The sequence below is a fragment of the Nerophis lumbriciformis genome, linkage group LG04, assembly GCF_033978685.3.
Source record: "Nerophis lumbriciformis linkage group LG04, RoL_Nlum_v2.1, whole genome shotgun sequence".
Classification (NCBI taxonomy): Eukaryota; Metazoa; Chordata; class Actinopteri; order Syngnathiformes; family Syngnathidae; genus Nerophis; species Nerophis lumbriciformis.
In genome coordinates this window covers 46,161,967-46,185,487 of record NC_084551.2, presented here as the reverse complement: position 1 = coordinate 46,185,487, position 23,521 = coordinate 46,161,967, and the positions used below count along the sequence as shown (strand labels likewise).

At 40.2% G+C, this 23,521-nt stretch overlaps 1 protein-coding gene across 1 annotated transcript in view; it reads right to left on the bottom strand.

Moving 5' to 3' along the window:
* Nucleotides 1-23,521, bottom strand: part of thsd7ab (thrombospondin, type I, domain containing 7Ab) — a 671,822-nt gene that overhangs the window by 390,198 nt on the left and 258,103 nt on the right. The window contains exons 3-4 of the mRNA XM_061956418.2: nt 22,814-23,062; nt 13,407-13,591 (exon numbers count right to left, since the gene is read on the bottom strand). Coding sequence (XP_061812402.2) covers nt 13,407-13,591; nt 22,814-23,062 — 434 coding nt within the window. The remainder of the gene's footprint in view (nt 1-13,406; nt 13,592-22,813; nt 23,063-23,521) is intronic.

The window sequence follows — 23,521 nt, the reverse complement described above, 5'->3', positions numbered from 1 at the left end:
TGTTAGGTGTAGAGCCACCCATGGCATTTGTTTACATTCAGGGGTGCTAGCTTGCTGTTAGCGGTTAGCTATCGTATCCTCCTACGATGTGTAGTGAAGCATTTTAGCTATTCCTCGTCCTGCAGGGATGATACTCGTAAGAAACTCACTTTAATCGTCGCCATGGAGGCGAGGATTAGTGATTTAGAAGTAGCTAAAAAAACTGCCAACAGCGGCTGGACATTTGCCGCTAGCTAGCTAGCCATGTTTAAAGCACCTTTTCCTGAGGGCGTTATAACTTCACCTTTATCATTAGTTTTTAGGCCAAAATGCGCCCCTTCTCCCTTTTCTGTCTACACACTGTGTCTGCTTGTAAGTTCTCTGTGATTATGCGCTGCCGAACATGCTCCTCTGCTCGCAAAACCAGCAATGTCGTGACGTGACGATGCGCCGTCATGCCTGGGAACCGGTACTTTTCAAACAGAGTATAGTACTGCGATACTATACCAGTACCAGTATACCGTACAACTTAAAGGGGAACATTATCACAATTTCAGAATTGTTAAAACCATCAATAATCAGTTCCCAGTGGCTTATTATATTTTTCGAAGTTTTTTTCAAAATTTTACCCATCACGCAATATCCCGAAAAAAAAGCTTCAAAGTGCCTGATTTTAACCATCGTTATATACACCCGTCCATTTTCCTGTGACGTCACATAGTGAAGCCAACACAAACAAACATGGCGGAAAAAACAGCAAGCTATAGCGACATTAGTTCGGATTCAGACTCGGATTTCAGCGGCTTAAGCGATTCAACAGATTACGAATGTATTGAAACAGATGGTTGTAGTGTGGAGGCAGGTAGCGAAAACGAAATTGAAGAAGAAACTGAAGCTATTGAGCCATATCGGTTTGAACCGTATGCAAGCGAAACCGACGAAAACGACACGACAGCCAGTGACACGGGAGAAAGCGAGGACGAATTCGGCGATCGCCTTCTAACCAACGACTGGTATGTGTTTGTTTGGCATTAAAGGAAACTAACAACTATGAACTAGGTTTACAGCATATGAAATACATTTGGCAACAACATGCACTTTGAGAGTGCAGACAACCCAATTTTCATCAATTAATATATTCTGTAGACATACCCTCATGTCAGCAGGCCAGGGAAGCTAGGGTCGATATTCTTCTCTTGATCATCTTCGGGACGGTGTGAGCCAAGACATCCAGGGGGTTTAGCTCGCTCGTCTGCGGGAACAAACTGCCGCCATTGCTTGTCGTGCTACCGAGGCCCTTTGTCCCTGAATTGCTCACACACTCCGGCAGATTCAATGGGGGTCTGGCGGCAGATTTCTTTGACTTTATCGTTGGAAATGCATCTGCTTTGAGTGTCGCAGGATATCCACACATTCTTGTCATCTCTGTCGTAGCATAGCTTTCGTCGGTAAAGTGTGCGGAACAAACGTCCAATTTCTTGCCACTTTCGCATCTTTGGGCCACTGGTGCAACTTGAATCCGTCCCTGTTCGTGTTGTTACACCCTCCGACAACACACCGACGAGGCATGATGTCTCCAAGGTACGGAAATCAGTCGAAAAAAACGGAAAATAACAGAGCTGATTTGACTCGGTGTTTGTAATGTGTTAGAGAAAATGGCGGATTGCTTCCCGATGTGACGTCACGTTGTGACGTCATCGCTCCGAGAGCGAATAATAGAAAGGCGTTTAATTCGCCAAAATTCACCCATTTAGAGTTCGGAAATCGGTTAAAAAAATATATGGTCTTTTTTCTGCAACATCAAGGTATATATTGACGCTTACATAGGTCTGGTGATAATGTTCCCCTTTAATACCGGGAATATTTTAGAAAGAGATATTTGGGACAATTCCGCTATACCAGTATCTTTTGATGTGCCTTTGTACAGCAGTTTGGTCTTCACTGTGAAGACGCAACAAAACAAACTTTTCAAAAGAATATGAGCGACTCCGGTGCAGATTTCTGAACTCCCGACTGCATTTGCCTATTGGCGAGTGACTACAGCGTTGTTTAAAAATACACTGATTTGCTTGACAGCCTATCTCTCTCCTAGTAGCAACCTTATCACTTGGTTGGTTGGAATTTATTTTGAGCAGTCTTGTTCACGAGTGAGGGAAGAGTGGATCGTGAGATTGACAGGCGGATCGGTGCGGCGTCTTCAGTAATGCGGACGCTGTATCGATTCGTTGTGGTGAAGAAGGAGCTGAGCCCGAAGGCAAAGCTCTCAATTTACCGGTCGATCTACGTTCCCATCCTCACCTATGGTCATGAGCTTTGGGTTATGACCGAAAGGACAAAATCACGGGTACAAGCGGCCAAAATGAGTTTCCTCCGCCGGGTGGCAGGGCTCTCCCTTAGAGATAGGGTGAGAAGCCCTGCCATCCGAGGGGAGCTCAAAGTCGAGCTGCTCCACATCGAGAGGAGCCAGATGAGGTGGTTCGGGCATCTGGTCAGGATGCCAACCGATCGCCTCCCTAGGGAGGTGTTTAGGACACATCCGACCGGTAGGAGGCCGCGGGGAAGACCCAGGACACGTTGGGAAGACTATGTCTCTCGGCTGGCGTGGGAACGCCTCGGGATCCCCCGGGAAGAGCTGGACGAAGTGGCTGGGGAGAGGGAAGTCTGGGCTTCCCTGCTTAGGCTGCTGCCCCCGCGACCCGACCTCAGATAAGCGGAAGAAGATGGATGGATGGATGGATGTATGCAATTACAAGTGATATATCATATAGTTCACACATTTACAACATGTTCGAAAAGGAGTAGAAATAAGCCAACCTTTTATAATCCTAACTAGAGATGTCGATAAATGCGTTAAAATGTAATATTGGAAATTATCGGTATCGTTTTTTTTATTATCGGTATCGTTTTTTTTTTTTTTAAATGTATTAAATCAACATTAAAAAAAAGACACACTTACAATTAGTGCACCAACCCAAAAAACCTTCCTCCCCCATTCACACTCATTCACACAAAAGTGTTGTTTCTTTCTGTTATTAATATTCTGGTTCCTACATTATATGTCAATATATATCAATACAGTCTGCAAGGGATACAGTCCGTAAGCACACATGATTGTGCGTGCTGCTGGTCCACTAATAGTACTAACCTTTAACAGTTAATTCTACTCATTTTCATTAATTACTAGTTTCTATGTAACTGTTTTTATATTGTTTTACTTTTCTTTTTATTCAAGAAAATGTTTTTAATTTATTTATCTTATTTTATTAATTTTTTTTAAAAGTACCTTATCTTCACCATACCTGTTTGTCCAAATTAGGCATAATAATGTGGTAATTCCACGACTGTATATATCGGTTGATATCGGTATCGGTAATTAAAGAGTTGGACAATATCGGAATATCGGCAAAAAGTCATTATCGGACATCCCTAATCCTAACCCTTTTCCAATTCATAGCAGTTTAGTAGCACATATTCACTTCCTGTCCTCATTTTGTAACATAATTTACATCAATGAATACAACAGGCCTTTTAATAATAGTTAAGTCAGTCACGGTTCACATATGAGATGAATATCATCTCAATTTCAATTAGGTTAAAGATTCTTCTTCCTTGTACTTTGTAAACACTTTTAGTTTGAACAACCTCTTTAACTGGATCATATCAGTACATTGTTTAACTTCTTTGCTTAATCCATTCCATAATTTATTTTCCACAAACTGATGTGCTAAAGGTCTTAAGTGTTGTACGTGCATACAAATGTTTCAAATGAGATTGTCCTCTAAGGTTGTATTTCTTCTTTTGTTGAGAAGAATTGTTGTACATTCTTGGGTAGCTTTGTGCATAATTTTAGCTGTTTGCAAATGCACCAAATCATTGAATTTCAATAAGTTGGATTTAATAAATGAAGGGATAGTATGTCCTCTATATACGACTACGTATTTTTTGTAACACCGTTAGTGAATGAAGTGTACTTTTGTAAATATTTCCCCATATTTCTGCACAATAACTCAGATATGCCAATACTCACGAGCAGGAGAGAATGTGAAGTGATTTTTGGTCACGTACATATTTTGCTTTATTCATTATTGAAATATTTCTTGCCACCTTCTCATCTGTTTACGTTGTTAGCGAGGGTGGCTGAAAAGTAGTTTCAAACCAAACCGCCATGGGCATTCACCGCAGTGAGCTAGTAGAATCTATCCCTGCGCACAAGCGTATGGCTATAAACCTAACGTTAATGAACCGAAACTGCTTTGACATATCAACAGCTAACTAATTACTTTATAAGAATAAATGCTACGTTACTACTTACAACAAAAATATTCTGAGTGCAACACTCAACACTGGTTGTCTAGCCATAAAAAAAACACTTAAGGCAACCTTGACCACATTTTTTTAAGATACCGATATACAAAACACAAAACCAGTGAAGTTGGCACCTTGTGTAATTCATAAATAAAAACAGAATACAATGATTTGCAAATCCTTTTCAACTTATATTCAGTTGAATAGACTGCAAAGACAAGATACCGTATTTTTCGGCGTATAAGTCACACCGGAGTATAAATCGCACCTGCCGAAAATGCATAATAAAGAAGGAAAAAAACATATATAAATCGCACTGGAGCCCGGCCAAACTATGAAAAAAACTGCGACTTATAGTCCGAAAAATACGGTATTTAATGTTCGAACTGAGAAACTTATTTTTTTTTGCAAATGATCATTAACTTAGAATTTAATGGCAACAACACATTGCAAAAAAGTTGGCATAGGGGCATTTTTAACACTGTGTTACATGGCCTTTCCTTTTATCAACACTCAGTAAACGTTTGGGAACTGAGGAGACCAATTTTTGAAGCTTTTCAGGTGGAATTCTTTCCCATTCTTGCTTGACGTACAACTTAAGTTGTTCAACAGTCCGGGGGTCTCCGTTGTGGTATTTTAGGCTTCATAATGCGCCACACATTTTCAATGGGAGACAAGTCTGGACTACAGGTAGGCCAGTCTAGTACCCGCACTCTGTTACTATGAAGCCACACTGTTGTAACACGTGGCTTGGCATTGTCTTGCTGAAATAAGCAGGGGCGTCCATGATAACGTTGCTTGGATGCAACGTTCCCTCTAAGGGAGGCAATTGCGCACTGCTCACGCGTCCTCTGCGCACAGCAAATCTATGCAGCGCAAAAAATCAAATCCACCTCTAAACAAAATAAACAAATCTTTTGTTTTGTATGATTTTGCAATGCAACTGTGGGTAACAGGTGACGAAAGGCGGCCACAACAGATAAAAACAATGTTTGTCAAAACTTAAATGATTGTAATGTCTGTGGAGACACTTAAAGGAGGACAGGAATTCCATCGGTCCCTTTATTTAGCGAAATTGTTTGTCGGCCATAACCACACCAAAACAATGTGTAAAATACTTTTATCTAGCAATACTGGTCGTTGCCTACCGTACAAACCAAGCCAAAAGCAACTCTTTGTCATCTGTTATATCAACAGCAGCCGCTTGCTCTCTCTCACCTGCACCAACACATACACTATGGCAATTAGCCACTGGTGGGTTTATGGCCACACAAAAAGTTGGACAACTCCAACACTCCACGTAAAGTGTAAATTTCAGGTCGTTTTACTATGACTCCTCAATCAGTGTGCTTATTCTACTGTCATTTGTTAAGAATGTTATTTTTTGGATATTAATCATGAAATGATGTTATAGGACTACATAATTGCTAATAAAAATATTTATTTTACGGACAGAAAGTTTTTTTTAATTTTATTTATTATTTTAAACAACATAAAAAACACAAGATACACTTACCATTAGTGCATCAACCCCAAAAAAACCCTCCCTCCCCCATCCACACTCATTTTCACAAAAGGGTCTGTCTCTTTCTGTTATTAAAAACTTCTGGTTCCTCCAATATTGAATAATATAGTCTGCAAGGGATACAGTCCTTAAAGCACACATGTGCGTGCTGCTGGTCCTCTAACATTTTCATTAATTATTATTTTTTATGTAATTGTTTTTATATTGTTTTACTTTTTTTAATTCAAGATTATTTTTTTTTAATTTATTTATTTATCTTATTTTATTCCATTTAAAAAAATAAATTAATTAATTAAAGCAAACGGACAGAAAGTTAATAAACACTTCATCTCATGCAACATGTGACTGTTTTAAGGGGAACTAAATGTGATCTCTGAAAGGGGTACACAATCTTTCCAAAGCCGGACCCCCACTCAGGCATAAAATACTATAGTGCATAGCTGATTAAAAAAAAAAACAGTATCTAAGTGGGCCAAATAACATATATTAGAAAATAATCTCTTGAAATTGACTAGTCACTTGATTATAATAATAAGACATGTAAATTGTTATGTCCCATACACAAATGAGCTAATATTTGCAAAAAATTAAGTTTTCCAGTTCGAACATTAAATATATTGTCTATTCAAGTGAATATATATTGAAAAGGATTTGCACATCATTGTATTTTGTTTTTATTTACGATTTACACAACGTGCCAACTTCACTGGTTTTGGTGTTTGTATATCGTATATCGTCATTTGGCCTGAAAATGCCTGGATATCAGTTTTGGTCCATATCACCAAAACGATAAATAGGGTTAACTAAAATGTCCGAAATGTACACCTAAAGGCCCCCTTGCCCCATCTGAGGACACTTTGGGTACATTTTGGAGCATCAAGGCTTATAGGAGCAAGTCTGCTATAGGGCACTTTGGGACTATTTGGGGTCATTAGAGACCTTTAGGGGTAAAATTGTTCTTGTTGGGGTACCTTGAGACCTTCTGGTCTGTTAGCCCTTTCCTGAGTTTGTGGACTTTTTCTGTTAAACAAAAAGTTCCAGCCCCATTTCTTGAGAAACGTGTCTTTCTCTTACACTAAGCAGTGCAAGGTACATTTGGCTGGTGTTGGAGCACGGAATCAATCCTCTCTTTCGGTGTATGCATGCAGAGAGCAGAGTCAAATAACGACAGGAATAGGGATGTCCCGATCCAGGTTTTTGCACTTCCGATCCGATACCGATATTGTTTTTTCACTTCCGATCCGATACCGATACTGACCGATACCGATACTGACCGATACAGGCCTATCCGAGCATGTATTAAAGTTTAAAGTTATTTAGCCTACTTAGTTGTCAGAATAATGTTGAAAAGGGTTTTAGTACTCTTGATAACTAGCCAGCTGAATTATGGGAGTTTAAATAATAAACAATGGTTGGTAACAAGAAACTGACCTGTTTATTCAAGGATAAACACAAAATAGACAAAATTATACATGACAAACAGAAATGGCATCATTGAACTAGGGCTGGGCGATATGGCCTTTTTTTAATATTGCGATATTTTAAGGCCATATTGCGATACACATCTCGATATTTTGCCTTAGCCTTGAATGAACACTTGATGCATATAATTACAGCAGTATGATGATTCTATGTGTTTTGATTGATTGATTGAGTCTTTTATTAGTAGGTTGCACAGTGAAGTACATATTCCGTACAATTGACCACTAAATGGTAACACCCGAATAAGTTTTTCATCTTGTTTAAGTCGGGGTCCATGTTTAATTCATGATACAGATATATACTATCATATATACTATCATCATAATACAGTCATCACACAAGATAATCACATTGAATTATTTACATTATTTATAATCCAGGGTGTGGAGGGGGGGCGCCGGATGTAAGTGTCAAAAAGACAGCCAAAAGAGTTTGATATGAGAATAAATCTAAAGTTAAAATATAGGGTAGAAATGCACCCATTTGCAGGAAATGTAGTCTTGATTTTCAAAATTTTCTTTCAAGGCTTGCATGTCTACATTAAAACATTGTTCTTCATACTGCATTAATATATGCTACTTTTAAACTTTCATGCAGAGAAGGAAATCACAACTAAAAAAATCACTAATTTTTTCATACGGTGTTGATCTAGAAATTTTTGCCTCGGCATTTTGGTGGTGTGGATGTGTGGCACCGAATGGAGATAAGCGTCTCGACAGACGTTACAATATTTGAACAATGATGACGAAAACTGTTTTCTCTATCGTGTTTGTGTGTCGAAAATTGTTATGCGCTTATTTTTTTATTTGATTTTGTGCGTGGCATATAATTGCTATGCGCAGAGGACGCTTGAGCAGTGCGCAATTGCACAGGTGCGCACCTTAGAAGGAACGTTGGTCACACGGCTGCGCTAGCATCACAGCTAACGTTAGCCATGCTGCTACCTCTCTGCTGGGAGAGGGCGTATACGTATGTGACGTATGACGTGACAGTATGTGACGTGTGTAAGAAGGTGCGCTTGTTGTCTGTGAGAGGGAGACACAGAAAAGAGTGAGAAGAGCCTGTCGTGTAATGCCAGCAGCTAAAAGCAACTGCGTGAGAATCCACAGACCTGTGGATGTGTTGAAGGTGTGCTGGAAAATGCGGAACGGGAATTAGGGAGCAGCAGAAAAGTGGAATGTATTATTTAAATCGGTGCGTTGGAAAACACGGACCGGAGTTTTTAATTTTAAAATGGATCTGGATCGGCATTTTCCCATGCCTTGCCGATACGCATTTATGGGCAAATATCAGCGGCCGATCCGATCCAAATATCCGATCGGGACATCCCTAGACAGGAATACAATCTACTAAAATGTATTTAAAAAGATTAAATAAACACCTTTTTAATCAGGCTTTTTACTGATTATGTTAAACTCTTGGGTTTTTTATTTTTAATATGTTATTTTCTATTTTATTTATTGCTATCATTAGTACTATTATTCTCTCAATGTTATGCTTTTATAAATTAATTAATGTATTATTTAGGTTTTATTTTCACATATATTTTATAGTATGTTTCATACTATATTTTAGATGGCGTTTATTTGAGTTATTCCCCAGTGTAGACTCCTCAAAGCTGGCGTTTTTCCTTAATCGTCAGTACCATGCCATGTTTTGTTATTGTCAAAAGTGCTCAGTGTGCGTTTTCTTCTCTTCTCTTTTTTTGTGTGTAAAGCATTTTGTGTTGCCACACAAAATGATGCATAAAAACGTTTTAATCAATGTGCAATTTTCTTATTATTTATCTAACTCATTCTAATTTCGGTCCTATCTCTTGTTACTTGTTACTGTTTTTCCTAACACTTGCCAGGACCTGAGTCCAAATTTCGTACCGTACACGTGCAAATGTGTACAGCAGTCCTGACAACCTCCCACTGTCACAATTGGCAGAGGTGATAGTGTCCGTTTTCACTCACACGGTCAGAAACATACAGTAATAAATGATCCAAATGTTAATTATTCTGTGATTATTTTGTAAGTTAGTTGTAAAAATGAGAAAAAAACACATTTATTTGCACTATATCCAGGATGTGGAAGACTTCTGAGCTTTGACGCAGTCTAAGACTGAAAAAAAAGGACATTCAGGAAAGTGCTTTTCCATGTCCGCTTTTCCAAACGATCCACTTTGAGAAGATGCTGCTTCTCAAAAGAATGTAATTGTCAGGTTTGTCACTGACAGTTTTGTTATGTTTTAAGTTTTTCCTCTGTCTGTCTTTATTTCCTTTGTGTCACAGTAAGTGTTTTTGTTTCTTCTCCACAGTTAGCCTTTGTGCTAGTTTTTGTTCATAGCCAAGTTTGTTCTCCGCCTTGTGCGCGCCTTTTGTTTGTTCTTGTTTTAGTGTTAAATTAAATCATGTTTTCCTGCACCGAGCCTGCCGTCTCTGCATCTTGGGGTTCGTCACCTACACCCTGTGACAGAATACTCCAGCCTCCTAACACGAATCCCGCAGAGACTTCGATGGCTGAGAGGCTAGACAGGATTCTTGGGATAATGGCTAAATTAAAGAAAAGTTTGGCCGCTTTTCAAGCCCTCTCCCACCCACCCCTGTCGTCTGTGGGCCTATCTGGGGACGTCTGGGATCCGTCCCTTGAGGGGGGGGCTATGAGTAGCTGTGCAGCTGAGGAGGCACAGTTACTCCTCACACAAGTGGGTCTGCAACAGACGCCACCATGCAGTCCGGTGAGTCTGCAACCTATGGCGCCATCATCACCGGTGGGTCTGCAACCTACGGCGCCATCATCTCCGGTGGTTCTGCAACCTACGGCGCCATCATCTCCGGTGGGTGTGCAACCTATGGCGCCATCATCTCCGGTGGGTCTTCAACCTATGGCGTCATCATCTCCAGTGGGTCTGCAACAGATGGCGCCATCTTCCTCTACGGTGGACCAGCAGGGGTCACCACCATCCTCTCTGGTGGACCAGCAGGGGTCGCCACCATCCTCTCCGGTGGGCCAGCAGGGGTCGCCACCATCCTCTCCGGTGGGCCAGCAGGGGTCACCACCACCCTTTCCGGTGGGCCAGCAGGGGTCACCACCACCCTTTCCGGTGGGCCAGCAGGGGTTGCCACCACCCTCCCCGGTGGGCCAGCAGAGGGCGCCACCATACTCTTGTCGGCCACGGATGTGGTCGTTTCACGGGCGACCGCCTCGCAAATTGCGGTGGCATTCAACTCGCCGTCGCCACCTGACTCTTCCCCGCTGGTTGCGGGGACACTTGGCCTGGCGGCCCAACTTGTCTTTTATTAGTAAGTAAGCAAACAAAGGCTCCTAACTTAGCTGCTGACATATGCAGTAACATATTGTGTCATTTATCTACCTATTATTTTGTCACCATTATTAAGGACAAGTGGTAGAAAATGAATTATTAATCTACTTGTTCATTTACTGTTAATATCTGCTTACTGTCTCTTTTAACATGTTCTATTTACACTTCTGTTAAAATTTAATAATCACTTATTCTTCTGTTGTTTGGATGCTTTACATTAGTTTTGGATGATACCACAAAATTGGGTATCAATCCGATACCAAGTCGTTACAGGATCATGCATTGGTCATATTCAGAGTCCTCATGTGTCTAGGGCAGTGGTTCTTAACCTTTTTGGAGGTACTGAACCCCACCAGTTTCATATGCACATTCACCGAACCCTTCTTTAGTGAAAAAGAAATGTTTTTTTGGTTTTGGTTTTTTTCAAATTCAAGACAAAGTTCTATGTTATTTTTACTAGTGCACAAAATGAACCGTGCATGGACATCACCTTGTTCAAAGAACAAAACCAACACAGTGCATGAACTCACAACAAACTACACACTTGCAAATCAGATGGAAAATTAGAGGGAACATTGTTCGGGGGTATCCATAATACTTACTTAGACTTCTTTTTTATTGTCATTCAAATTTTAACTTCACAGTACAGATACGCCGATAGGGAGAAGTTTTTATTTACACGATTGATTGATTGATTGATTTAAACTTTTATTAGTAGATTGCACAGTACAGTACATATTTCGTATAATTAACCACTAAATGGTAACACCCGACTAAGTTTTTCAACTTGTTTAATTTAGTCGGGGTCCGCGTTAATCAATTCATGAGTCTGGTGTGTCTTGACCGCTGCGGCGGAGGCTCTGCCGAACCCCTGAGGCCGACTAACCGAACCCCTAGGGTTCGATCGAACCCAGGTTAAGAACCACTGGTCTAGGGCAGTGGTTCTTAACCTTGTTGGAGGTACCGAACCCCACCAGTTTCATATGCGCATTCACCGAACCCGAACTGTAATCATAAAATGATGTTGATATAATAAAGAAATATTAATAAAGATATATTTTACAAATGGAAAGTTACAGGAATGTACACATAATCCCATGTTTACATCTCATTGTGCAACATGTGAATGTTTTAGTGGGAACTAAATGCGATATATGAAAGGGATACAAATGATTTCCAAAGTAGGATTCCCACCCAGACATATAATACCAGTACACAGATCATGAAAAACAATATGTTATAGTCATTGTAAATGGGCCAAAACACTTATATTAGAAAATAATCTCATGGAAATGACTGCTGTCATTTGATTACAATAATAAAACATTTAACTTGTTATTTAGTCAGGTTTGGGACAGGTTTGGGACAGGTGTGTCTCACATGCGCTCCACATGAATGCTCAAAAAGTTTTTGCGTTTGCTCACACATATGGAAAATTAGAGGGAACATTGTTTGGGAGTATCCATAATACGCCGACAGGGAGAAGTTTTGTTTACACGATGAGTCAGGCGTGTCTTGACCTCCGCGGCGGAGGTCAAGACACCCAGATTAAGAACCACTGGTCTAGGGACATATTTGAGGAGTTTATAAACATGATATAAAATTTAAAAAAACACGAAAGAAGATGGGATGCCAAAAAATAGACGTAATCATACTAGTATTGACTAGATACCCTACTGTACTTGGTATCATTACAGTGGCTGTTAGGTGTCGATCCACCAGTGGTGTTTGTTTACATTTTGACGCCGGTGACCTACGGTGTGTAGTGAAGCATGTTTAGCTATTCCTCGTCCTGAAGGGATGATACTTGTAAGAAATTTACGTTGTCACCATGGAGACAAGGATTAGTGATTTGGAAGTAGTTAAAACACTGCCGACTGGGGCTAGCTAGCCATGTCTTAAAACACCTCTTCCGGTGGGCGTTTCAGTGTTATAGCTTCACCTTTATCTTTAGTTTTTAAGCCAAAATGCGTCAGTTCTTCCTTTTCTGTCAACACACCTTGTCTGCTTGTAAGTACTCCGTGATTGTGCGCTCCTCTGCTCGTAAACCAGCAATGACACGGCGTGATGACAACGGGGGCGCGGGGGGTGAGGGGGAGTTGCGGACTGGTACTTTTCAGAGGCGGTATCGTACCGAATGTGATTCATTAGTATCGCGGTACTATACTAATACCGGTATACCGTACAACCCTAGCATGGAGAGGTTATCAGATGGCCACGGACAATCCCTGGAGAGATACCAGTCTGGGGGAAGTGCTAGCTGTTCTAAGTCATGACCTGGTGTAGACCACTCCTCAATGACCAACCCTCTGCTTGCCCTCAATGGACTGGACTCTCCCATGATCATGAAAGATGTCATTGTGAACTTTGATTGACAATCATTCAGTCAGCAAATTAGCGCATTATGGACTCGCCCTCGTCATGGAGAAGAAAGCACAAAATGCACTTGACGCAGCCCCAAAGCACAACAAGATTGACCTGGCATGTAAAAAAGGAAAAATCCACCGCATGGTATGGAAATCCACCACCACTCTGGATAGGTGGACAGGCCAGGCCAGAAAGGCCCATGAACCAGGCCCTACCTGCACTGTGCTGGCAAACTGAGAAGTCCTGGGCCCGGGACTGGCAGGCCATGGTGGGCCCTCCACGGCCAAGCTCCCCTAAAAATTCGGTTAAAATGTATGGATGGATGAGAAGGGGACAGGTCGGGAGGACTGGAACCCATAGAGGCATCCTCATCCCCCCCCCCGTCACGCCCAGCCCTCCAAGTCCTCAACAAGACAAAACTTCTTAACTCTCATGTCTTACCTTTGTCCTTCTCCTTGACGTCCTCCATGTACTTCAGGAGCTCGGCATTGGCCTGGACACAGTACACCTCGCGGGTCTGCAGACCTCCCCCACAAAGTCCCGTCAGGTTGCCACGCCGACGGTCCTGTTGGCTTAGCAACAAGTCCACTCGGCACTCGGCCCACTCAGTGGTCCTCCATGTGTAGCTGAGGAGATGAAAGAATAACAGGCTAATAATAATAATGATCTGCTAGCTGGAGAGATTCTTTAAAGGGGAACATTATCACCAGACCTATGCAAGTGTCAATATATACCTTGATGTTGCAGAAAAAAGACCATATATTTTTTTAACCGATTTCCGAACTCTAAATGGGTGAATTTTGGAGAATTAAACGCCTTTCTATTATTCGCTCTCGGAGCGATGACGTCACAACGTGACGTCACATCGGGAAGCAATCCACCATTTTCTCTAACACATTACAAACACCGAGTCAAATCAGCTCTGTTATTTTCCGTTTTTTCGACTGTTTTCCGTACCTTGGAGACATCATGCCTCGTCGGTGTGTTGTCGGAGGGTGTAACAACACGAACAGGGACGGATTCAAGTTGCACCAGTGGCCCAAAGATGCGAAAGTGGCAAGAAATTGGACGTTTGTTCCGCACACTTTACCGACGAAAGCTATGCTACGACAGAGATGGCAAGAATGTGTGGATATCCTGCGACACTCAAAGCAGATGCATTTCCAACGATAAAGTCAAAGAAATCTGCCGCCAGACCCCCATTGAATCTGCCGGAGTGTGTGAGCAATTCAGGGACAAAGGACCTCGGTAGCAAGGCAAGCAATGGCGGCAGTTTGTTCCCGCAGACGAGCGAGCTAAACCCCCTGGATGTCTTGGCTCACACTGTCCCTTATACCACCGAAGATGATCAAGAGAAGAATATCGACCCTAGCTTCCCTGGCCTCAACTCCAAAACTGGACAGATCAGCTTTCAGGAAAAGAGCGCGGATGAGGGTATGTCTACAGAATATATTAATTGATGAAAACTGGGCTGTCTGCACTCTCAAAGTGCATGTTGTTGCCAAATGTATTTCATATGCTGTAAACCTAGTTTATACTTGTTAGTTTCCTTTAATGCCAAACAAACACATACCAATCGTTGGTTGGAAGGTGATCGCCGAATTCGTCCTCGCTTTCTCCCGTGTCGCTGGCTGTTGTGTTGTTTTCGTCGGTTTCGCTTGCATACGGTTCAAACCGATATGGCTCAGTAGCTTCAGTTTCTTCTTCAATTTTGTTTTCGCTACCTGCCTCCACACTACAACCATCCGTTTCAATACATGCGTAATCTGTTGAATCGCTTAAGCCGCTGAAATCCGAGTCTGAATCCGAGCTAATGTCGCTATAGCTTGCTGTTCTATGCGCCATGTTTGTTTGAGTTGGCATCACTATGTGACGTCACAGGAAAATGGACGGGTGTATATAACGATGGTTAAATTCAGGCACTTTCAAGCCCTTTTTAGGGATATTGCGTGATGGGTAAAATTTTGAAAAAAACTTCGAAAAATAAAATAAGCCACTGGGAACTGATTTTTAATGGTTTTAACCCTTCTGAAATTGTGATAATGTTCCCCTTTAACAGTCACTTTCTAATCCTCACTTCCGTGGAGGCGAATAGAGGTTCTTACAAGTAGCATTATCACTGGAGGAGGATGAATAGCTAAACATGATATACTACACTCCATAGGAATATACAAGAAGTCACGCTCTCTCTATTATGTTAGATCCACTATGGACTGGACTTTCACAATATTATGCTGGAACCACTCGACGTCCATTGCATCCGGTCTCCCCTAGTTTTTCCTTGCCCTTATGTGGGATCTGAACCGAGGATGTCGTTGTGGCTTGCGCAGCCCTTTGAGACACTTGTTATTTAGGGCTATATGAATAAACATTGATTGATTGATGCTAATCGCTAAGCTAGAGCTCATGAATGTAAACAGGGCGATACAAATATTGACAGTAACGATACCAAATATTGTGTCAGTAAATTGTCAGTACAGCAGTGATAAAACTGATATTTGTTATTATCACAAAAATCATTGCGTTTTTTTAAAATGTTCTTTACAAACTTTAAGGGCAAAAACCAAATGATTATTTCTATTCCTAATAACATATCATGTATATCTATCGCAAAAGGCTGCAATATACTGTATATTGCAATGTATATTTTGGGCCGTATCGCCCATCTCTACAATAAGTAGGATGTGTTTTGCTTTCTGTGGCTTTTTTGCAGCCGTTTCAAAAGAATAATTCGAAGAGTTGAATATTGTAAAAAAAAAAAAAAAAAACAGACTTCTGTTGTCATGTTAACTGTGGTTAACTTCTTCTGCTTTGGGGTTCAAATGTGACTTGTTAAAACAGGCTGGCTCAAGATAGTGTAAACACAAAATAAACAAGGCCTCACAAATTAGCAATTACAAATTATTTGCTTTGTCGCGGAAAACACAGAGATGACAGAAAAATTAAATAAAATTAAATACAAACAAAATATAATGAAATCAAATTCAATTACAAGAAACATAAAATAAAAAACAAATTAAAAAAAACAAAAAGACTGACAGAAAAATTAAATTAAATACAAACAAATTAAAAGAAACATAAAATAAAATGACAAAAGTTATTTGAAAAAAAAAAAAAGAGAGACATATTTGACAGAAAAATATTAAATACTGATGAATTTGCTTTAAATGCATAGCATATTTTGACATGCATTTTAGCTTGTACCATATACATACCGGACTATAAGCCGCTACTTTTTTCCTACACTTTGAACAATGCAGCTTTTAAAACAGTGCGGCTAATTTATGGATTTTGCTTCGCAAACAGCCATAATGTTTTGTATAAACAAATAGTGTGTTATTGTTTGTGCTACAGCGCCAACTTTTGGAAGAGTTTGATCACTGCAGGTTCTGCAGGTTGAAAATGCACATCCTGTTTTGTGCCTTGAACCGGAAGTGTATCTTGTTTCGTCTGTAGCGTTTTTGCTTGAAAGGATTCTTCATCCCTCCAAGCAACATTAGTACGTTTTACAATGTAACTAAAACAATTCATACTTACTAAACCGGCCCATGCGGGATGTCTGTAGGAGTGTTTTCATGCATATTTGTACGTGCTATCATAATGTAATAAAGCTAGCGTCGTTATCATTCGCGCATATGCTAACACGTTTACGAGGGTCTGTTTTAATATTATTAACTTACAATGGCATTCTTTTTGTATTGTTTCAGTTTGACAAATGCCTCAGTAAATTCACCAAAACGTTACTGTGGAGTTATTGAGTCTTTTTAGCTGATTGGAGAGCTAGCTTCTGCAGCTAGTGGGGTTATGACGATGACTTCTGTTTTGTTTGATCAGTTGTTTTACTGTCGTGTGACAGAGACCGTTTTGAAACAATTAAGGTATGTAAAATAAACATTTATATAGAGATGTCCGATAATATCGGCCGATAAATGCTTTAAAATGTAATATCGTAAATTATCGGTATGGGTTTCAAAATTATTGGTATCGGTTTCAAAAAGTATAATTTATGACTTTTTAAAAATCTGCTGTGTACACGGACGTAAGGAGAAATACAGAGCGCCAAAAAAACTTAAAAGGCACTTCCTTTGCGTGCCGACCCAATCACATAATATCTACAGCTTTTCACACACACAAGTGAATGCAACTCATACTTGGTCAACAGCCATACAGGTCACACTGAGGGTGGCCGTATAAACAACTTTAACACTGTTACAAATATTCACCACACTGTGAACCCACACCAAACAAGAATGACAAACACATTTCGGGAGAACAGCTGCACCGTAACACAACATAAACACAACAGAACAAATACCCAGAAGCCCTTGCAGCACTAACTCTTCCGGGACGCTACAATATACACCCCCCCCGCTACCACCAACCCCTATCTCCCGAATTCGGAGGTCTCAAGGTTGGCAAGTATGCTCTAGTATACTCTGGACTGAAGCTGTGTGCCTTCATTGTTTTTGTAGCTGTTGTTTCGAGGCATGTTTAAAAAAAAAAAATAATAATGCACTTTGTGAAAGTCAAAGTATAGTATTTCCCATAGTTGTATTTGGTATCAGGATTATCTCAGGGAGAGCATGTCCCAAATTCCAAGCTGCTGTTTTGAGTCATGTTAAAAAAAAAAAAAAATGCACTTTGACTTCAATAATAAATATGGCAGTGCCACGTTGGCACTTTTTTCCATAACTTGAGTTGAAGTTGTTCTCTTATTTTTGAAAACCTTGTTTTTGATTGATTGATTGAAACTTGTATTAGTAGATTGCACAGTACAGTACATATTCCGTACAATTGACCACTAAATGGTAACACCCCAATAAGTTTTTCAACTTGTTTCAACGTTAATCAATTCATGGAAAAGTTACATTGTTTAATGCATCCAGCGGAGGCATCACAAGAAAATTAGGCATAATAATGTGTTAATTCCACGACTGTATATATCGGTATCGGTTGATATCGGAATCGGTAATTAAGAGTTGGACAATATCGAAATATAGGCAAAAAAGCCATTATTGGACATCTCTACATTTACAGAATCTTCCATTCTATTCTATGTCTGCGGTTTATAGTCCGGTGCGTAAAAAATACTTATTTCTTCTAAAATTTGGTGGGTGCAGCTTAAATACCGGTGCGCTCTTTAGCCCAGAAAATATGGTAATTAATGTACACAAAAGGCAAAGAGTATGGAATAAAGTTGGGACATACCTGTCTTTAAAGATTGGCTGTACACTTCATAAAGGTTTCATGCTAGCCTCAGATTACTTCTGCTAACATTAGTTTCAATGGGGAAAACTGACAATTAACATATTGTGTTCAGCTATTGAGTGAGGATTACTATTATTTAAAATCACTTAAACATGATCAGCTTAGACACAAAAAGACTAATCATTAAGGGTGTAACGGTACGTGTATTTGTATTGAACCGTTTCGGTACGGGGGATTCGGTTCGGTTCGGAGGTGTACCGAACGAGTTTCCACACGGACATATTAAGCGCGTTGTGTAAATCAGTGTTTTCCAACTTTTTTTGAGCCAAGGCACATTTTTTGCGTTGAAAAAAATCCGGAGGCACACCACCAGCAGAAATCATTAAAAATTAAACTCAGTTGACAGTAAAAAGTCGTTGCCGCAATTGTTGGATATGACTTTAAACCATAACCAAGCATGCATCACTATAGCTCTTGTCTCAAAGTACACTGCAAAAACTGAAATCTAAGTAAGATTAAATATCTCAAATAAGGGTGATATTTGCTTATTTTCTGTCTGATAAGATAATTCTTCTCACTAAGCAGATTTTATGTTAGAGTGTTTTACTTGTTTTAAGGGTTTTGGTCCTAAATGATCTCAGTAAGATATTACAGCTTGTTACTGAGATTTGATGACCTATATTGAGTAAAACATGCTTGAAACTAGAATATCAACGGTTGCAAAGCTGTGTCATCAACACTCACAAGTATAAAACTACTTTTTTAAAGTAACAATTTCTTATTTCAAGCATGAAAAAAAATTCATGACTTTGACACAATTGTGTCTCATAATTAAAACAGATGACAGCCAAATGGACTTTGCTGTTTTATTTTTAATGAGACAATAGAAAATACGTACTCATATGTGCACTTGTTATTAGTGATAATATACTTATTTTAAGGTATTTTTGGGTTCATTGAGGTTAGCTAATTTTACTTGTTTTGGAAAGTCTTGACAAGCCGAATTTTCTTGTTTTATTGGCAGATAATTTTGCTTAGTTCAAATAAAATACCCCTCATTTTTATTTATTTGTTCTTGTTTTTGAACACAGACTTTTTGCAGTGTAGGTGTACTGTCACCACCTGTCACATCACACCCTGACTTATTTGGACTTTTTTGCTGTTTTCCTGTGTGTAGTGTTTTAGTTCTTGTCTTGCGCTCCTATTTTGGTGGCTTTTTCTCTTTTTTTGGTATTTTCCTGTAGCAGTTTCATGTCTTCCTTATAGCGATATTTCCCGCATCTACTGTGTTTTTATCCTTCTTTGTGGGGACATTGTCGATTGTCGTGTCATGTTCGGATGTACATTGTGGACGCCATCTTTGCTCCACAGTAAGTCTTTGCTGTCGTCCAGCATTCTGTTTTTGTTTACTTTGTAGCCAGTTCAGTTTTAGTTTCGTTCTGCATAGCCTTCCCTAAGCTTCAATGCCTTTTCTTAGGGGCACTCACCTTTTGTTTATTTTTGGTTTAAGCATTAAACACCTTTTTACCTGCACTCTGCCTCCCGCTGTTTCCGACATCTACAAAGCAATTAGCTACCTGCTGCCACCTACTGATATGGAAGAGTATTACACGGTTACTCTGCCGAGCTCTAGACAGCACCGACACTAAACATAACATCATTTGCAGACTATAATTACTGGTTTGCAAAAAATATTTTTTACCCCAAATAGGTGAAATTAGATTATCTCCTACGGCACACCAGACTGTATCTCACGGCACACTAGTGTGCCGCGGCACAGTGGTTGAAAAACACTGGTGTAAACAATGCACACTGAGGCACAACACACGGCATGCTAGCAAAGACCGGGCTACTACAACATGCAAAAGCCAGAGGCGGAAGACCCTCCTGCCTCGAAAAGATCTCCCGTTTGGGAACATTTCGGTTTCGCGGTGAGATACAACGACGGATAACATCGCTTCAACGAAGAGAAAGACGAACAAACAGCTCCCACCGCATTCAAGCAGCCTCTCCTCGGCGAGTCAGGCAGGGCTAAAGCAATAAATGTTTTTATAGCAGCATTAAAAACTAGATTTTGACCCACTTCTATGGTGGAAGAACAATGAGACCATATATCCTCTTACTGCCAAGTTAGCCAGGCACTACCTCGCCATACCTGCTACCTCTGTGCCCAGTGAAAGGGTATTTTCCACAGCTGGAGACATTTTAACTGCAAGCAGGTCTGCTCTTTCTGCAGACAATGTGGATAAACTGATTTTTCTGGCAAAAAACATGAAAATTGAGTGAAAGTCACCAGGGTTAAAGGCTGGGGGGCAAAAAAAGAAAAGTTTATCTGAGGCTGAGTTGATTTGAAACTGTTTAATGTTGCATTTTTTGTATGTAGAAGAAACATTTTGTCTTTTTATTTAATCTGAGCAACAACTTGAAGCAGTTTGAGGTTGCACTTTAAAAGTGGAAATGTTGCACTTTATATGTAGAAAAGGTTTTATTAAGAAACCAATTCTGAGCCTCATCTTATTCAGTTTTTATTTTATATATGTTGACTGTGTGTATATGTATGTTATTGTTATGTTAAAAGGATAAAGCCATTGTTTACAAATTTAGGTAAATAAATAACCAGAAAATTTATATTTAGTTTTTTTCTTACTGTATCGAAAATGAACCGAACAGGTGACCTCTAAACCGAGGTACGTACCGAACCGATATTTTTGTGTACCTTTACACCCTTACTAATCATCCTATAAAAAAAACCACCTAATATTTCATGCTGGTGACATTTTGTCATTATAATGAATAATTTTAGTGCTGGCAGTACGTGTCCAACCTTCTTGTCCTCTAATGGAATCATTGACAAGTGACGTTGCAACAACAACTTTCTTGAGGCAAACCACTTCTGACAGTGCGTGCGTGTGTGCAATATCCTTGCTGGCTCGATGATTCTTGTGTTATATATATATATATATATATATATATATACATATATATATATATATATATATATAAACAAACCCCGTTTCCATATGAGTTGGGAAATTGTGTTAGATGTAAATATAAACGGAATACAATGATTTGCAAATCATTTTCAACCCATATTCAGTTGAATATGCTACAAAGACAACATATTTGATGGGTTTTTTTTTTGCAAATAATCATTAACTTTATAATTTGATGCCAGCAACACGTGACAAAGAAGTTGGGAAAGGTGGCAATAAATACTGATAAAGTTGAGGAATGCTCATCAAACACTTATTTGGAACATCCCACAGGTGAGCAGGCAAATTGGGAACAGGTGGGTGCCATGATTGGGTATAAAAGTAGATTCCATGAAATGCTCAGTCATTCACAAACAAGGATGGGGGGAGGGTCACCACTTTGTTAACAAATGCGTGAGCAAATTGTTGAGCAGTTTAAGAAAAAACTTTCTCAACCAGCTATTGCAAGGAATTTAAGGATTTCACCATCTACGGTCCGTAATATCATCAAAGGGTTCAGAGAATCTGGAGAAATCACTGCACGTAAGCAGCTAAGCCGGTGACCTTCGATCCCTCAGGCTGTACTGCATCAACAAGTGACATCAGCGTGTAAAGGATATCACCACATGGGCTCAGGAACACTTCAGAAAACCACTGTCAGTAACTACAGTTGGTCGCTACATCTGTAAGTGCAAGTTAAAACTCTCCTATGCAAGGCAAAAAACGTTTATCAACAACACCCAGAAACGCTGTCGGCTTCGCTGGACCTGAGCTCATCTAAGATGGGCTGATACAAAGTGGAAAAGTGTTCTGTGGTCTGACGAGTTCACATTTCAAATTGTTTTTGGAAACTGTGGACGTCGTGTCCTCCGGACCAAAGAAGAAAAGAACGATCCGGATTGTTATAGGCGCAAAGTGTAAAAGGCAGCATCTGTGATGGTATGGGGGTGTATTAGTGCCCAAGACATGGGTAACTTACACATCTGTGAAGGGGCCATTAATGCTGAAAGGTACATACAGGTTTTGGAGCAACACATGTTGTCATCCAAGCAACGTTACCGTGGACGCCCCTGCTTATTTCAGCAAGACAATGCCAAGCCACGTGTTACATCAACGTGGCTTCATAGTAAAAGAGTGCGGGTACTAGACTGGCCTGCCTGTAGTCCAGACCTGTCTCCCATTGATAATGTGTGGCGCATTATGAAGCCTAAAATACCACAACGGAGACCCCCCGACTGTTGAACAACTTAAGCTGTACATCAAGCAAGAATGGGAAAGAATTCCACCTGAGAAGCTTCAAAAATGTGTCTCCTCAGTTCCCAAACGTTTACTGAGTGTTGTTAAAAGGAAAGGCCATGTAACACAGTGGTGAACATGCCCTTTCCCAACTACTTTGGCACGTGTTGCAGCCATGAAATTCTAAGTTAATTATTATTTGCAAAAAAAAAAAAGTTTATGAGTTTGAACATCAAAAATCTTGTCTTTGTAGTGCATTCAATTGAATATGGGTTGAAAAGGATTTGCAAATCATTGTATTCCGTTTATATTTACATCCAACACAATTTCCCAACTCATATGGAAACGGGGTTTGTATATGGCACCAGCCCAAATCTATGACACACACAGGTTATTATGAGTGATGGGAGGCGTGTAATCAGCTGGACTCACGCGGCGCAGGGCATCAAGGCGTCACCCTCAGGCACGCACGGCTCCCTCTCGTCCAGCGGCGGGCACTCGGTGCCGTCGCCCACGGGGAACTGGAGCACCTGTCTGCTCCGAGTGCGGTGTCCTCGGGGGTAGGCGGGGTCGGCGCAGGCTTTGGAGCAGAGGCCCCAGTCGCTCCAGTCGCTCACCTGGCAGTCTTTAGACAGGACGCAGGACTGGATGGTGAGCGGCACCTCCCGCTGGCTGCACAGGCTGTGGATGCATGGGAGGAGAGTAATTATTTTGTCAAAAATAATTAGAGCTGGGAATCTTTGGGCACCACACGATTTGATTCTCGATTCAAAATCAATACTTTTTAATAACATTGGCTGCCAGTTCTATGATTAACTACATTCCTCTATAAAATAGATAAAAAGCTGTAATACATTTCTATATTACTTATATGAAAACTGGTTAGGTTTAATAACAATTCTACTCAAACAACGCAACAAGAGAAGTATCCAACATTTATTTTTTCTAATGTAAATCTGTACAGACTAGCACAGGGGTCGGCAACCCAAAATGTTGAAAGAGCCATATTGGACCAAAAATACAAAAACAAATCTGTCTGGAGCCGCAAAAAATTAAAAGCCATATTACATACAGATAGTGTGTCATGAGATATAAATTGAATTAAGATGACTTAAAGGAAACTAAATGACCTCAAATATA